General features: G+C 45.0%; 1 protein-coding gene across 6 annotated transcripts in view; it reads left to right on the top strand.

Annotated features, from left to right (window-relative positions):
- The window catches only part of AMOT (angiomotin), a 64,346-nt gene that overhangs the window by 22,578 nt on the left and 24,287 nt on the right, over nucleotides 1–17,481 (top strand). For all 6 annotated transcript variants that reach the window (XM_081808379.1, XM_081808380.1, XM_081808382.1 and 3 more), the window contains 4 exons: nucleotides 1,471–1,951; nucleotides 6,548–6,692; nucleotides 7,559–7,651; nucleotides 10,156–10,301. In XM_081808379.1, the coding sequence (XP_081664505.1) occupies nucleotides 1,471–1,951; nucleotides 6,548–6,692; nucleotides 7,559–7,651; nucleotides 10,156–10,301 (865 nt within the window). The remainder of the gene's footprint in view (nucleotides 1–1,470; nucleotides 1,952–6,547; nucleotides 6,693–7,558; nucleotides 7,652–10,155; nucleotides 10,302–17,481) is intronic.

A 17,481-nucleotide genomic window follows, 5' to 3' on the forward strand; every position in this document is an offset into this window, starting at 1 on the left:
ATTTGTCCCAGTTCCAGCATGAATTTTATGCAATTTAGTGCAAAGATTAAATGGATATCCCATAAGTAAAATCCCTAACAGGGTCAACCTATCTCACTGGGAGGTAGATAAGAGACTCTTTGTAATTACTGTCGAGCTCAAAAATGAGAAGAGCCCAGTATTTTTGTAATTCATTTGTGACCTCAGGAACAAAACAGGCTCATGCAGATTAAGTAACATGAGCAAGGTTACACAGCCAGTAGGCAGTAGAAAAGGTCTCCAAATTCTGTTGGGATCCAAATCCCATGCTCTTAGCCATCTGTCTTCCCTGGATTGAGACATATCAACTGTAGGACAAGCATCCACAGGATGTGGGAGTATATGAGGTTAGTTGGGCATGGGCTGGGGGATGAACAAGCTTTTCATCTTCAGTGTATACTTACAGATATTCTTGCTGGTAGTGGAGATGGTGGAAGTGATCCATTTACATACTGTCCTTATTTCCCTTAATGGCTAACAGTCCGGTCGTAGGTACAAAAATGGGAGAGCCACATTAAACCATGTACCGAAGTTCTCTTTGTGGAACTTTCTATAAGAAATCGATCTGGGATCTGAACATCATTGTGTGGAAGTCAATGTATTATGGTAGTGGAAGGAGCAGAAAAAGGGAATTTGGACATAGGGGTTCTACCCTGGCACTACCAGTAAGTCATTCTGTAATATCTGACAGATTGCTTCCTCTCTCTTGGACTTCGGTTTCCCCGTCTGTCCAGTGACAGAGCGGATTAAATTATTTCTTGAAGGCTTTTCCAGTCCTTACATTTTGTGATTCAGTTCATCAAAAATAGTATGACAGTGTTGCCTGTCATCCCCTCCAAACCTTGGTATCATCGCTGCTAATGGGCCTCATTCAGTTATTAACTGTATCAACAATGATGATTTGGTGTCTCTAACATAATAAGGATCTACACATCCTCCAGTAATGTTTTGTGACTATAGGCATTAAGAGAGTTGCCAATAGCGAGAAGAGGACTGACTTTGACTGCAGTTTGCCATTTCCTTGTGGGCAAGTGGAACACATTTTCTGAATTTGACTCTTTACATGTGCTGACCACATAGAGAATGTCAGAGAAGGTTTCGTTTAAAATAATGACATGAAAATTACCTTCTGGAAGACTCACTTAAAATGCTTACATTTGAGCAAGAAGAGCACAGGTACACGTCACTTAGATTTTCACCAAGCGACCCTGGAGGTCACCTGGTTCCGTCCTCCATGGGATCACACCTCCGTCAGGCACTCACAGGTCAGGCCTGGAAAGGGCTGTGGAGCTCTGTGCCGAGATTTCTGGGTCTAACCCTGCCTGCTGCTCAGTTTGTGGGTCTCCTTGAGGGAGGGGGCACCGGAAGGCCCCTCATCTCACTTTCTCGCGCCCTTGTGCCCCAGTGCCGTGGGAGAAAGCTTAACCTGAGCGTGTAAACCATGTTTTCCAGGCCAGCGCAGGACATCTCATTGCCACTGTCGGCCCGGAGCTCACGGCCTCACAGTCCTACTTCTTCCCTCACATCTGGGGGTTCCTTGTCCTTGCTGCAGTCTCCGCCAGCCACGAGATTGTCTCCTGCCCAACACCCCCTGGTGCCAAGCCAAGGAGACCACTCAGCTCACCTGCCTAGGCCGCAGCAGCATTTCCTCCCGACCCCGGCTCACCAGAGCGATCATTACCGGCCACCTCAGCCCGGCCTGAGCCCGCCGCAGCCGCATCACCATCACCACCACCAGCAGCCCCAGCCGGGTGAAGCCTATTCAGCTATGCCCCGGGCTCAGCAGTCCTCCGCTTCCTATCAGCCAATGCCAGCGGACCCGTTTGCCATTGTTTCCAGAGCCCAGCAGATGGTTGAGATCCTGTCGGATGAGAACCGGAACTTGCGGCAGGAACTGGAAGGATGCTACGAGAAGGTGGCGAGACTGCAGAAGGTGAGGCGTCCGTTTCAGGGTAGCCGAGTCTTCCTTCGATCTCCTCATGTGTTAGGTGCGGGCCTTCTAGATTCTCGTATCTGAAGGGTAGATATGGACCCAACTTTGCAAAAAGCCTTCTGCCTGTCTTTCTAGGAGGAGTCACATTTGACACTTATGTGGGGAGAAAACAACATATTCGTACAGTTTTCCCAGATACCGTAGCCCTAATGAAAACTTAATTGATTGTTTTCGAATTCTGGAAGGCCGAGAAACTTCCTCATAACGTCAAGAACACTGGAGATGCCTGTATATGCCTAAAGACCTTGTGTCTTGAGTGTATTTTCCCAAATAACTGGATTTGGATCTTAAATGTAAAACCATAATTCCCACAAACATCTCACCACTGAAGTTAGATCGTGCCCTGCCTCATTCTGGAAGGGGCTTAGAACACTTTTCCGAGTGGGAGTTCTCATAGGAACTCTTTTTCAACACCTCGTCCTTTGCCTCCTCTTTGCTTTGGCTTTTCCCTGCAGCTCACATTCAACATCTGCTGGCTTTCTCTGGTGTGTGTGTTGGGGAAGGGGGGGCAGGAGGGGCTTAGCACCACAGCTGGGTGACAGGTGACAGCCCTAGGCTGAGGAAGTAGAAAAAGCAGTGTATGTCCCATAGAGTTCACATTCTTCCCTGGGCCCCTCCTGTCTCCTCCAGCTGGGACTTTAGCTCTCAAGTGCCCTAAGCTAAGAACCTTAGCTCTTGGCTTCCAGCAGCTGTCGGTGAATAGGGTTATACCTTTGGCAGCCTCTTTGCAGCTTTTGTCATTGTGGAGCTCATGTGGTTTGATCTCCCGACAGTGTGAACTGTTCGGGGAGGTGAGGGTGAAGGTGTGGGAGGGAGGGGACATTGCCCGGTTTTGTTCAGCAACTCTGTCCTTAGGAGACACCCAGGAGTGGAAATTTTAGGGGCCTGAATGAAACTGAGAATTTGTAAACACCAGATCTGGGTCCTAAAGTAGAGGAGGGCTTACTGTCAGCTGAGTATTTTTATGTAACAGAAACACCCCCCTCACAGTGTCCCAAAATCTGGGTGGGGTTTGTTGGGGTTCAGTGAGAACTGTTTCTCCCTGACTTTGCCCCCAATTTTCCATTTTCTGCCTCCTCTCATTTAACTATACGCCAACCCCCGCCCCCCCAAATCATATCGGTGCAACAAATTAATCCTATTCACGCACTAAAAGCAGACTGGCCCTGTTTGGCTGATTGGGTTTAACTGTTGACACCCCTCCCCAAACTCTCTATTCAGGGTGGCCCCGGCCCCACCTTTGATGCAGTAATCGGGAAGGTGGGTGACAGGGAAGAGGAGCCAAATAGGATTTGTGGCATTGTTGTTTGCTTTTTCCCCAGCGAGGGGCAAGATGCCTCAACCAAGTGTAATTGAGTGCTGGGGGAAGTGAAGGCTGACCCGATGCTGCAGTGGATTAGAAGCCTAAGTGGGGTAGAAGAGGAAAAGGAAAGTGGGAAGAGTATGGGAGATATCAGCTGGTGCTAGAAAAAAATACAGAGGCCCGAGGCTCATGAGGGAAATAATGAGACAGAAACCCACCACCACCTCCCTCTTCCTTGCCCTCACCATCCCCAACCAAACCAGTGGGTCTGCCCTTCTGTGACTTCTTTCCTGGAAGGTCCTGTTGACGGATGTAAAACTCGCCCATTTGGAGTATCTACACGGGGCAAGGCAGGGGGAGGGGGGGAAGAGAAAGATTGGTACCAGATCTCGAAATAGTACTCTGAACAACGTGAGTAAAGGGCCTGCCTTCCAGGTGTGGCATTCTGTGGGGAACTGGAAAGCCTTGCCCTCTAAAGGCTGCCCAGTGCAGACTAAGACCAAGCCTGCTCTTTCAAATGGAAATGTTTATTTTCTGTACCCCGCACTTGAATTTCATGCAAAAGCTTGATCAGGCCCAGGCCTTGCAGATCTTGTCTCTAAATGCCATTCACCACCAGTTTTCACCTTCTGTGCTGCTATCTTGGTGCCATCTGCGAGGAGAAAAACATTCTGGAGCCTGCTCTTTTCTGTGGTGTAAGCCTCATTTGTTTGCAGGCAGTCCTGCCTCGGGCATAATTTTGGAGCTGGGGCAAGTGGAATCTGAGTTGTTTGGTAACCCCACCTTTCCCCCAGTATCCCACTGGGGACCTGATATTTCTCCCCATAAAATACCCTAAGCTTTGTTAAGGAGGATAGTGGGAAACTGAGAAGGAATGCAGAATGGTTGCAGGAGTCAAATTTAATTTGCAAATTGCCTCATAGGCCACGGGGTTTATTTATCTTATACAAATTATATGCAAATATCTCTGTGGTTATTTCATGTGCAATGAAGCTCTACTGGTTACAGAAAGACTCTGGAGTCTAATTTCTTAGTTTCTTCCCGATTTGCGCTGATTTGGGGCAAGACCCTTTCTCTTTGAGGTTTTGTGTGTATGGTTTCTTTTTTTTCCCCCCATTTTACAAGATTTGCAGTGGTGTCATAAAACATAACTCCGATCATGAATTTCTGTTCAAAAATCTGTACTGGTTTCCCACTGACTACGGGATAAAGTCCAAATACCTGGCATTTAAGCCCTTTTATGATCTGACTCCAGTCTATCTTTACAGCCAGATCTCACCAGCTTCCCTCCGTGTACCCCACAGTGTCCAGCCAAATGAGACTACTGGTCATTCTGGGAATGCATTCACTCACTCAGAATAGAACACCCTTCCCCTCACCTCTGCTCATTGAAATCTGACCTAGCTTTTAGGATCTGACTTGATATGCCACCGCCTGCCTGAAATTGGTCTCCTCTCCCTTCACCCCAATCAGGAATAACCTTTTCCTTTCCTGCGCTTTTGTAGCACTTACTTCTACTGCTCTGAATAAGGCATCCTTCTCTTTATTCTTTTATTTGATTACATCGAAAGCTCCTTGAAGGGAAACAATAATGTCCTCATTCATACCTACACACCCCACGGGTATTTTATTTTTTACTTTTATTTTCCTTTTTTTTTTTCTGATTATCTTTTTTTAAAATTTTTTTTATGAACATATAATGTATTATTTGTTTCAGGGGTACAGGTCTGTGATTCATCAGTCTTACACAGTTCACAGCGCTCACGATAGTACTTACCCTCCCCAATGTCCATCACCCAGCCACCCCATCCCTCCAACCCGCCTCCACTCCAGCAACCCTCAGTTTGTTTCCTGAGATTAAGAGTCTCTTATGGTTTGTCTCCCTCTCTGGTTTCGTCTTGTTTCATTTTTCCCTCCCTTCCTCTATGATCCTCTGTCTTATTTCTCTAATTCCTCATATCAGTGAGATCATAGGATACTTGTCGTTCTCTGATTGACTTATTTCGCTTAGCATAATACCTTCTAGTTCCATCCACATCCTTGCAAATGGCAAGATTTCATTTTTTGATGGCTGCATAATATTCCATTGTACATATATCTACCACATCTTCTTTCTCCATTCATCTGTTGATGGACATCTAGGCTCTTTCCATAGTTTGGCTATTGTGAACATTTTAAAGAGCTCTGTGACTATTTGGCCCATGGTGAACGTTTGTTAGAGTGAATTGAACTACTGCATAAGGGCTGAGGCTTAGAGTTTTTAGGATTCGACTCTGCCACTGACTTGATCTCAGAAAGGTCAATTTCACTTTTCCCTCTGCTACGACGGGAGAGAGGTGTCCTTGTAAAGGTGGATAGCAGCGCAAATAGAAATAAACATGTGAAAGTCCTTTGGACTCTCTGAAATAATGTTATCTACATACTATATACAGTGTCAATAGTACTTTCAAAATTAAGAAAATTCTTTTTTTAAAAAAAGATTTTATTTATCCATTTGACAGAGAGAGACACAGCAAGAGAGGGAACACAAGCAGGGGAGTGGGAGAGGGAGAAGCAGGCCTCCCGCAGAGCAGGGAACCTGATGCAGGGCTCGATCCCAGGACTCTAGGATCATGACCTGAGCCGAAGGCAGATGCCCAATGACTGAGCCACCCAGGCACGCCAAAATTAAGAAAATTCTTACACAGAAATGAAAATCATTTATAACTATACTTATGAAATTTATTCTCTCCTACCACCTTCTCTGAAGGCAGAAACTGTATTTGTTTTTAACCTGAGGGAATCTCATGACCCTGTGAATTAGTTGCTGAGCTGAACGTTGACTTTAGAAATCCTTCTGGGGGGCACTTGGGGGTTCAGTCGGTTAAGCGTCCGACTCTTGGTTTCGGCTCAGGTCGTGATCTCAGGGTTCTGGGATTGAGCCCCATGTAGGGCTCCGTGTTCAGTGCAGAGTCTCCTTGAGATTTATTCTCCCTCTCCCTCTGCCCCTCCCCCGACCCTGCCCATGCACTCCAGATCTCTCTCTCAAATAAATAAATCTTTTTTTTTTTTTTTTTAAGAAATCCTTCTGGGAAACTTTTCTTATCTGACTGTGTTATGCTGGCCTCCTAGCCATCTGTAAAGCCCTGGGAGAAGCTGTCACTAAGGATTTGCATATATGCTTTCAGACCATCTATCCCATTAAGCTCCTACCATCCCCACTATCTTTCCTCTTTTTTTTTTTTTTTTTTCAGGTGGAGACAGAAATCCAGCGTGTCTCAGAGGCATATGAGAACCTTGTAAAATCATCCTCCAAAAGAGAGGCCCTGGAGAAAGCCATGAGAAACAAGCTTGAGGGTGAAATTCGAAGGATGCATGACTTCAACAGGGATCTGAGAGGTGAGGGAGTCACTTCTGAAGCATTGGCCAAGATGGCGAAGGGAAGGGCTGAGGAGTATACATTGAGGCTCTCAGGGCTTGTCCAGCCCACTAGTATGGCCAGTAAATTGCAGGGCATAGACCGAGCTAGGTTTTGGGGACTGCAACAGAACTTGGTCCCAAGCTTGCTTAATCAGAGTGGGATGAGCTCAGGTGTTAATCAGACAGTATCCCCCCCGGGACTCCTGGACCCGCCTGGCCTGCCCCACAATCCATGCTGCCTTTCTCCTTTATAGGTTTTGCAGAGGTCTGTCTTTGGGCTGTGCAAGCTTGAGATAGTGATGTCCTCCATTGTTTCTGGGACTCCCTCCTTTTATTTTTACCTTAACACGATAACACTGAAGATGGGGAGAAATGACCACCTTCAACACCTTCAAAACTGATGACCTTGGGGATCTTATTTTCTGTCTTTGGACTTAGATTGTCTTACTGATAAAATGAGACAACTGAACTAGACACTGCCCATGGTCCCCTTCTAGCTTTGATGTTACATGATTTTAAAGACTTCATAATAACTTTGATGCTCTTTTTCCTGGCAAATGAAAGATGTCATATATTCAGGGATAGATTCCTTCATCGGAATTAAGAATTTGGCACTTCGGTTTTGTCAGGGAGGGGTGAAAGTGTTAAGTGCTCACCTCCTCCTTCCCAACCATGGTTTAGTTTTGTTTGGGGCTCCACATTTGTAAATCTATGTCTGTGTCACCTATTCCTGAGTAACAAGAAGAAGCAGGCTTGTTTTGCCCAAGATCAGTATTTAGAGGGCAAACACCATGGGCTTGGAAGTTTGTATATGAGGCCCTGTTGATTGTCTCTGAATTCCACAGAGCGTCTAGAGACTGCCAACAAGCAGCTTGCGGAGAAGGAATATGAGGGATCAGAGGATACCAGAAAAACCATCTCTCAGCTCTTTGCAAAAAGTAAGTCTGAAAGCTCCGGCAGCAGGTATTAATGTGTGGTTGGGAGCCAAATGTGTAAAAAGGTTACACAGTTCTGCATATCCTTCTAGAATAGCTGGGACAGAGCAAATGCCATCTAGGGATTCTTTTTCCTGTTCAAGCATAAAATTGGGATTCTTGTTCTTTTTTCCTTCGAGGCCACGAAGGCTGCTTGCCACATTTAGCCACATCAACATGGCTCCTTCTGTATTAGACCAGAGAAGCCCCTCAAAATCCCTGCTTTTGTCACGGCTAGCTGAAAAGGACCTTAGTGAACATGGGGTCTCTGCATGTTGGAGGGATTTATTGTTGAAGGCTCCATGGGCTGGCTGTGGTAGAGACAGGATTAACATGCGAAATCGATGATTAGCGTTTGGAATACCTAATCGGCACCTGTGGCTCCCTTAGTTAAACACCCCGTATTACATCATATCATTCCATATTGGCTGAGGGCAAAGGGAGCTAGAGGAGGACCACTGCCATGGCCTGAGCTACTGACTCTGGTCACAGAGTTGGAGGATGTGGGGGAGGGCAGAACTACATCTTCCTCATAATAGTGTTTCCTTTGTCTGGAAATACTCCGAGGACCGTGACAATGAACTAATCCTCTTCTTTATCGGTCCCTAATAGACTCCACCCAGCTAGACAATGCCTCATTCTTTCCAATTGCCACAATAAAACCAGCAATAAAAACTCTGCAGTGGGTTGAGCCCATAGGGGGAAACAGATGAACTACCCTCACTCTGCAGATGCCCGTGATTGGTGCTGCCTACCCCCTGCCCCCCTCCCTGCGGCTCCCAGCTGGAGTAGCGCACGGTGGGGACTTGTCAGGCCCCATCTTCACGGGGCCTCCACATGCCTCTTTCAAGTCATTCCATGCAGCTTCCAGTCAGCTTTTACAAGTTTGTTTGATCTTCACTTACAATATCCCCCTCCCTCCCTGGGTTGCTCTGTTGTGCACTGGCCTTAGAAGTGGGGCTTTTTTTCTTCCTCATTTCCCTGAGCCTCCTGTTCCTTTGTCAGTCTGTCTCAGAGGGAAGAATGCAGTTGTTCTGGTGTCCTCAGTACCTGGTGTAAATTGTTGCTTTTGGGGTGTCACGGTGACCCTGGAAGTAGGTTCCCTGGTGGAGAAGGTGGTGGCCCCCCAAAACAAAAGAGAAAATGTATGGGTTCTTGCCCCGGATCTGCTAGTTCATACTCCTTCCTCCCTATGTGGCGATGGTATTTCAGGGGTCCTGGGAGCTCGGCTACTGGTTTATAAAATGTGGGAACTTAATAGATAAAAAGTGTATTAACAGCAGGGGGAAAGGCTGTCTCATGGTTCTAGAAGGGAAAAATGGACTCCACTCAGCAAGCAGAGGCGAGGGCATGATTTGTGGCCTCTTAGTTCTTTTTGCCTTTGGACATCGACAGGGTGCTGCGTGGTTGGAACTGTGGCAAGCGGCAAGAAAGCCCTCTTGAAAAGCCTCCCTGGGGAATGTGTTCCACTTACCCTCGAGAGGCCAAACCTAACGCAACCCTAGGAGAAGGCAGTCTGGTTAGAAGGAGTTTAGAACAGCCTGGCCTTAAGTATGGGCTCCGCCGTGTACTCATTTACTAATTGTGAGACCTCGTACAAGTTACTCAAGCCCTCTGGGTCTCTGTCTTTTCATATACAAAATGGAGAAGAGAATAACACTTTTCCTTGCAGGGGAGTCCTTCTGAGGACTAAGTTAGCACAATACTTGGTAGGCAATAAGTATTCGACAGATGCTCATTTCTTTTCCAAGGTACAGCTGAATAGATAAGTAACATCAGAGTGGGAAGGAAGGCGAGGCTGCCCTATTAAAGTTTCTCTTACAAACTTAAGTATCATGGTCTCCAGAGGAAGGGCACTCTACCTCCAAATGAGAATCAGAACTGCTCCTTTGAGTTTCTGGCATGAGGGCTGTCCTAGGTAAAAGGGGAGGGTCCTAGAAAGGCCGAGGGGATGATTACACGTGTCTTGGTCTTCTGTACCTACAGTGCAATCCTGGACTTATTTCAGTTGGAAAATAATGTTAGTAAAGAATAGGATTTTGAGTTTTATACATTCTGTGAAATACCATTTTTAGATTGATTTAATATACTGTCACAAGATAAGAGGGTAAACTCTGGGGGACTCAGTGGCTCTTTTGTGAATACAAAACCACTTGAAGAAATAAAATTGAAGAGACAAACCTACCTGTTCTTCTGATGTGTGTGTATTCTTTGCATCATACTTTTCATCACACTCTTTACATCTACTTTCACATTGCTTCTGCACAACAACCATTGTTAAGTGACTTTTCTGAATTTACATAGCAAGTTGGTGGCAGAGCCAGCGAGAGAGTCCAGATCTTGGGTGTGCTGGTTCTTTTGGCTGTGTGTTAGACAATGTTTAATAATGGGTATGATTGTCAGTTTTACCCAGGTAAGGTTTTGAGCCAGCCCCAGAATGGCAGTAATGATGATTCATGTCTTGATAGATAAGGAAAGCCAGAGGGAGAAGGAGAAGCTGGAGGCCGAGCTGGCCACTGCCCGTTCTACCAATGAGGACCAACGGCGACACATCGAAATCCGAGACCAGGCCCTGAGCAATGCCCAGGCCAAGGTGGTCAAGCTGGAAGAAGAGGTATGTGTAGTTTCCTTAGGTATATGAGCCTGAGGTGGGGAAGGGCTGGGAAATCAAGGGATCAAGGGCACTGGGGACTCCCCAGTTTGGTGAACTGGCAGCTACACAATCCCCCAGTAGGAAGGTACCATCTGCTACTTTTTTTTTTTTTTTAAGATTTATTTATTTATTTGAGAGTGCAAGAGTGAGAACACAAGCGGAGGGAGGGGCAGAGGGAGAGAGAGAATCCCAAGCAGGCTCCCCGCGGGGCACGCAGCCTGACTTGTGGATCCATCTCACTACCTGAGCCAAAATCATGAGTCGGACACTTAAGTGACTGAGCCCCGCCCTCTGCTACTTCTAGTCATAGCTGCGCTGATGTGAGTGCACTTTGATTTCTTTTCTCTTCTCTGCAAGTTCCTTCCTTTGGTTCCCGAATAGAAAATCACCAAGGTCAAGGAGCAATTTCCATTTGCTCATTCATGTAATAAGCTAGCCACCCCCCTCCAAGTTCTTACTGTGGACCTAGCCCTGCCTTAAGCCTGTGACAGATATATACTTTTTAATTCCTGCCGTTATAGGGCTTTAAAGCTTTTTTTTTTTAGAAGGGCTAAAAAAATGATTCCAGATATTTTAAAGTACTCCAAGGATCTTAACATCAAAATGGTCCTTGTCTCCCCATACTCAGTGGGAAGTTGGTCCCCTTAGGTAAAAAACTAAACTAAAATAAATGAATCTTGATGGCTATGCCCCTTATCCTAGGATTTATTTTGCAGACTGGTTTTCAAATAGAAGCAGTCTTTTTTTAAAAAAAAAAAAAAAGATTTTATTTATTTATTTGACAGAGAGACACAGCGAGAGAGGGAACACAAGCAGGGGGAGTGAGAGAGGGAGAAGCAGGCTTCCCGCAGAGCAGGGAGCCCGATGCGGGGCTCGATCCCAGGACCCTGGGATCATGACCTGAGCCGACGACAGACGCTTAATGACTGAGCCACCCAGGCGCCCCTCAAATAGAAGCAATCTTGAACAGGATGGGACCCAGGGACAATTTACAGTTTGTGGCAGGCCGGGAGCTGTGCCCTGGCTCTTCCTGGCTAGCTTGTGGAATGGAGGTACGTGGTGGGGTGAAATGGTCACTTTTTTGTGTGTGCGAGTATAGAGTCTTTCTTTGACAAATACAGGGGCCCCCAAACTATTAAGCGTATGATAAATATGTATCTGATTAGTCTTGATGTAGATGTTACTCGATTGCAACACTGAACTGTGTTCATGTGAAATAGAGGGAATATTGCTGCTGGCCTGTCATTAATTAATCTTGCATACCAGTTGTCATTGTATTGAAGTACTACTAAGTCTTCAATGTTTTGTACTTCAGGGAATGGGTGTGTTCCAGCAAAAATTGATGCCAAAGTGTAACTTGGTGAAGAAAATTTCACATCTCACTAACTATTCTAAAATTTGAATTGTTTTAAGAGAAGAAATAGCCTCCATTGTAACATTGGAAGCTTTATAAACTTGAGACCAAAAAAAAAAGTGTTTAGTGACCAAGCCCTCAGCATTGTGGCTTTTGTATGTATGAGCTGTCTTTCCTACCTTCATTCATTGCCTGCTTCTTCTCCCTCAGTAAGAATGGTTCTATTTCCTAGAGATCTCTTGACTTCCAGATATCCTTTGCTTTTTGGGGTCGGGATTAAAATGCTTGTTGGAGGGGCGCCTAGGTGATTCAGTCAGCTAAGGGTCCGACTCCTGATTTTGGCTCAGGTCATGATCCTCAGGGGTTGTGAGATCGAGCCCTGAGTGGGCTCTACGCTCAGCGGGGAGTCTGCTTGAGATTCTCTCCATTTCCCTCTCCCTCTGGCCCTCCTCCTGCTTGCTCTCTCAAATAAATAAATCTTTAAAAAAAATGCTTGTGGGTTCATACATTTCCAGTAGATAATGTCACCTAACCTATGATGTCCTTGACCTGATTTGCTTAATCATTAAACATCAGGTTGCATAAAATCAAGCTAATGTCCAGCTTCATCAGTTGTCTACATCAGAAATACTGCTAAGTTGCTTTATTGAACATGAGGAATACTTGTATATGTCTGGTATCCAGACCTAAGGAGCACACCCTTTAACCTTTTGCTATACTTCATCTATGCTTTTCCTTCCCCTTTTTGTGAGGAAATCACAGACTAAATTACAGGACAAGGATAAGACTGTGTTCTTTTAGAGAAGGGAAAACTGAGAGACTGGCTGAGAAGTAGCTTGCTGGTGGTCACATGGCAAGTCTTGGGTAAAGCCAGGAATAAAACTGGAATCTCATGACTCTTCATTCCCTAAACCTTGCTGCCTGTCTCCCTGTCTGAATCATCCTTTGGTTCCATTCCCAAAGAGAAAATGTGGGCGCTTGTTCAAATTTAGTAACCCCTGCATCTTTTCATTTAAAAAAAAATGCTTCACTCGTTGGGCCCCTCTTTTTCAACAAGACCGTGAGAAGCTTGTCCAGAGTGATTTGAGATTGGAGTGTAGACACAGCCCTACTGCCCCTCCAGGAAGGGTGCCCATCCGGTAGGAGATAAATGGGGACAAAGACTCTGCAACTCTCTTGGTTTGCTGTGTCCTAGGGCTCAGTGGTAACTGGTTGTTAATCATGAAAATAATATACAATATACATCTAAGGAGAGGATGTTAATTTGTAGTTCCCACTGGGCAGCCCTCACTGCAACAGTTGCCTGAAATATATTTCTGGCTTCTGAGGCTTTTCTGGGCATTCGTTCCAGAGATTTTTAGTCATTTTCCAGGGCCCTGCCCCCGAAACACATAGGTTTACAATTTAAAAAAGAAGTTCTGAAAATTGGGCTAGGATTCAGTCATGGCATCTAGTGTCCAGGTATCTTAAATGAGTTCATCAATTATTGTTAATTTTTTAGTCCTCCTCCCACTTGTACTTCTGCTCAGAGTCTAGTTGTTGGGAGATTTGAGTTGCTGTTGCTAAAGGCGGTGGGATATTTGATGGAGAGAGCGGGCTGGGAGCCTTCTACCCAATGGCATCAAAAGACAGAGGTCATGTAATGTCTCCCAGACTCTCAAGCCCACGTAGGGGCTTGAAACCGTGTCTCAGGAAAAATCCACTGATTCTTCTTTTCTTTTCTGTCTTAGCAGCCTATCAGACCTGGGTTTGCTCCTGGGTGGTGTTTGCCTTATCTCCTTTATAATATTCAAAGGAAAACATTCCTTTTCTTTAGTCCCCAATACAAGAACAGATTATTGAAGTTTTCCTCGTCTGCTGCAACTCAACCCCCATTAGGCTCCTTCTGTCTGGGGTAAAATTTTTAAGTATGGAACATTACAGAAGGTAGCTCTGGAACTAAGGAGTCTTCAGTGTTCACAAAATTAGTGAACATCTCCAAATCAAGAAGGGTATTCATGAATAGAAAATGTAGTCCTCTATCTGTTGGGAGATAACTCACATAAAATCGTTTTTGAAGACAGAGGGATATGTCAGACATTTGCTATGTCTCGTATAAACAGAGAATTTAGTTATGGCTTACAAATGGTACCATGAATTTTCCTTAGAAGTTCTTCCACGGGAAACCTCTGTACTCTACTTAGCAAATGAGAATTAGGGAAACTTTCCCAAATTAAGTCGTTGGTCTAGGGAGTATTTTCTTAGCCTACTAAGTGCAATGTCAGGTCAATACATTTATCGAGTTATTATGTTGTTTACCTGAAACTGATATAATGTTATATGTCACATATATCTCATTTAAAAAGAAGATGGCCAGGGAAATATTATGACTAGTTTAATAGTCCGAGGACCCTTGCATGTATTTATGTCTTTCTCTGTACAAAGTCCTCATTTAGATGCTCTTCCTGAAATTCATCTCATTTTTCTAATCCCATTAAGTCTCTTGCCCATGATACTCTTCACTGTGCTCTAAGCTCTATACAGAAATGTGCCTCAGGCTTACAGAGAACTTTCTCCCGCAATCATAACTTCTTCCTCTTCCAAGCTCAGCAGAGATTCTCGGAGGGACCCTGCTCTGTTGACATCTGGGGAGGTATCTTGCTGGAAGGGGCTAGTACTTTTACTAAAGGAGAGACCTGGTTTTGTGGTGATTCACTATAATCAGGGTCTTGCCACAATCTGCAGCCTATGCAGCAAGTAGTAGCCAAGGTAAATGGTGCCTTTCCATCCTTGCCCTTATCTTTCGGGACACGTAGGTCGTGTTGAAGTGGAGGCTCATTAAACTCCAAGGCAAAAGAACTCTGTGTCCCACAGCAACCGTGGCATTCTCCCATGCAAAGGACCTCCCCCAATCCCCCCCCCACCCACTACCACTAATTTGACCTCACTGGAGAGTTTCGACAGATGCCTGGCATATCCACTCACAAGGCTCAAGGCAGCCCAGGCTTCTGGCTGGCTACTGTCTTATCATGATCCAGAGCTGAGCCACTGCTTGGGTAATTGTTTCACGCATGGTGGGAAAAAGGCCCTGGCAGGATCAAAGAGGGAAGATGCTGCGGGTGGGCTGCCTACTGAGCAGAGTGCACTGGACGGGAGAGAGCGGAATGTGGGAGGGCTGACAAAAAAAAGCCAGTGAGCCTCGTTCTTTGGCTTTAGGCTAGAATGACAGCCACAGAGATTCAGGGAAAAGGGGCCCAAGTGTTAACCTTTTCTGAACTGCAGTGGCTGGTGATGATTTAGACATCACAGTGATAACTCTTGAAGGCAGTGAATTTTCCAGTGTCCTTTTGCCACTCCACTCAGTTCTTCAAAACAAAATTCGTATGCTTTCCTCCCATTTCCACCATTATTCTTTTATGGCTGATAGTTTTTCTTATTTCTAATTCCCTTGCCACTTACTTGATTTGTCATTTTGCTTTTGGAGATGGACAGTTTTCTGCTGTCACACTTACCCACACAGTACCATAACTAGTCTCCTTTCCCAGTATTAGAGGAAGATGTGCTAGGCATAGACATTTATGTCTCATCCAAAATCATCTCCACACAATAGCATATTGTGTGAGTAGGTAAAACTCACACAATAGTTATGATGGATTATAAATGTGGTTGGAAGGTCTGAGGGTACTAATTATGTGCGCATTTAGAGTCTTGATAGGAATTCAGATAAAGTACGTTATCTACCCAGGAATCTTCCAAGGTGTTCTGCTGATGGATTATTGACTTATTTGAAGGGCATTTCATCTAAGGATAACATTCCCCATATTTGTGGCAGCATTTTTTTTTAGAGAGAGCCTGAGGGGGGTAGAGAGAGAGAATCTTAAGCAGGCTCCACTCTAGGCCCTTAACCTACTGAGCCACCGAGGCGCCCTGGCAACATATTTTTTTTTTGAAGTAGGTGTTACTCCACCCAATATGTTAAGAAATTCTGTCCCCACCCCAAAAAGAGATGGAGTGACCTCTCAGAGCTTGATTTTCTGTTTTTCCTGTGATTTTCACTTTTTAAATTCCCAAGTTGGAAGCCTTGTATAATTTCTTTAGCCTCCGTAACAGAATGAACTCTTTTGTCTTGGTAGCAAGTTTCTAGAGGTGGTTTCTACTCTTCAGTTCTTTTAATATCCACCAGTGGACCACAGCCTCTTGGCAATGGACAGAGGCAGCTTGCTAATACCAGGGTAGTGTTACCAAATTGCTTCAGAGGGAACTCTTACTTGGAGCCAGGGGCTCCTGAGTAAGACTAACTCAGATCACACAGAAATCACTGAAGGGTCAAGGCAGCAACATATGAACTAGTTGTATGAAGGAGAGGACCAAAGAAGGTACACTGGAACTGTGACATCTGGGACATAGTGAGTGGAGTTGTGGCAATGGAAAGGAAGATGAAAATCAAACACAGTGAAGGATGTCCTCTATGGCACTGGACTTAGCTCTGTATAACTAGTTTTAGTGTCTCATAGCCAGTGAAGTGTGTGCCTATGATGGTGTTCGTCCAGCCAGTAATAATAGCCTACCCCCCCACCTATCCATCTGCATATTTTTTATTTATTAAGACTTTACTTTTTCAGAGCAGTTTGAGGTTTCCAGGAAAAGAGAAGGTAAGGTATAGAGATTTTCCATCTACCCCCTGCTCCCACACCTGCATAGCCTCTGCCGTTATCAACACCCCCCACCAGAGAGGTCATATTTGTTACAACTGATGAGCTTATGTTCACACATCAGTGATCTGAAGTCCATAGTTTATATTAGAGTTCACTCTTGGTGTTTTACGTCTGTGGGTTTGGACAAATGTATAATGACATGTATCTACCATTATGGTATCATATAGAGTATTTCCACTCCCTAAAAATTCTGTGTTCTGCTTATTCATCCCTACCCCCTATGTAATTTTTTTTTTAACTTTTTGAGAACATTTCCAAATCTATTATTGTATCTCCCACCATGAACCTTGCACGTTTTGTCTTCTTTTAACCGATTAGGAAATTAAAGTGCGGACAGATTGTGATAAATCTAGGACAAAACCCAGATCTCTTAATTCCAAAACATCCTACCCTATGCTTTGTCCACCAGTGCATACATGGAAAAGGTCAATGATTAAATGACTTCCTTGCAAATGGCTGAGGTAAATGGGTAGCTTTAGGGGCCCTAGAAGTAATTTTGTATATAGCCATCTTTTAAAAAATAAATTTGAAAGACGTCCACAGTTGTTGGAGGGAGGGGAAGGGATGCCATCACGTGGTATTCATTTGCAGGGATCAGATTTTCCTGAGTCAGAAGGGGGTTAAGAGATCTGCCAAATGCTTGGGAATGGGTTCAAATTATTGCAGAAGAGCAATGGAAAAATATGATTGATTGAGCTCGAGAATATTTGCCTTATTCTTCATGGGATTGCCTTTCTGCTGTTCTTCCCACTTTATGATTCTCCTTTAAAAATTTATCTCTGGGGGCGCCTGGGTGGCTCAGTCGTTAAGCGTCTGCCTTCGGCTCAGGTCATGATCTCAGGGTCCTGGGATAGAGGCCCACATCAGGCTCCCTGCTCAGCGGGAAGCCTGTTTCTCTCTCTCCCACTTCCCCTGCTTGTGTTCCCTCTCTCCTATCTCTCTCTCTGTGTCAAATAAATAAATTTAATAAATAAATAAAAAATATGGGCGCCTGGGTGGCTCAGTTGGTTGAGCAACTGCCTTTGGCTCAGGTCATGGTCCTGGAGTCCCTGGATCGAGTCCCGCATCGGGCTCCCTGCACGGCGGGGAGTCT

The sequence above is a fragment of the Leptonychotes weddellii genome, chromosome X (genome assembly GCF_054177405.1).
Source record: "Leptonychotes weddellii isolate Sample4059 chromosome X, ASM5417740v2, whole genome shotgun sequence".
NCBI lineage: Eukaryota > Metazoa > Chordata > Mammalia > Carnivora > Phocidae > Leptonychotes > Leptonychotes weddellii.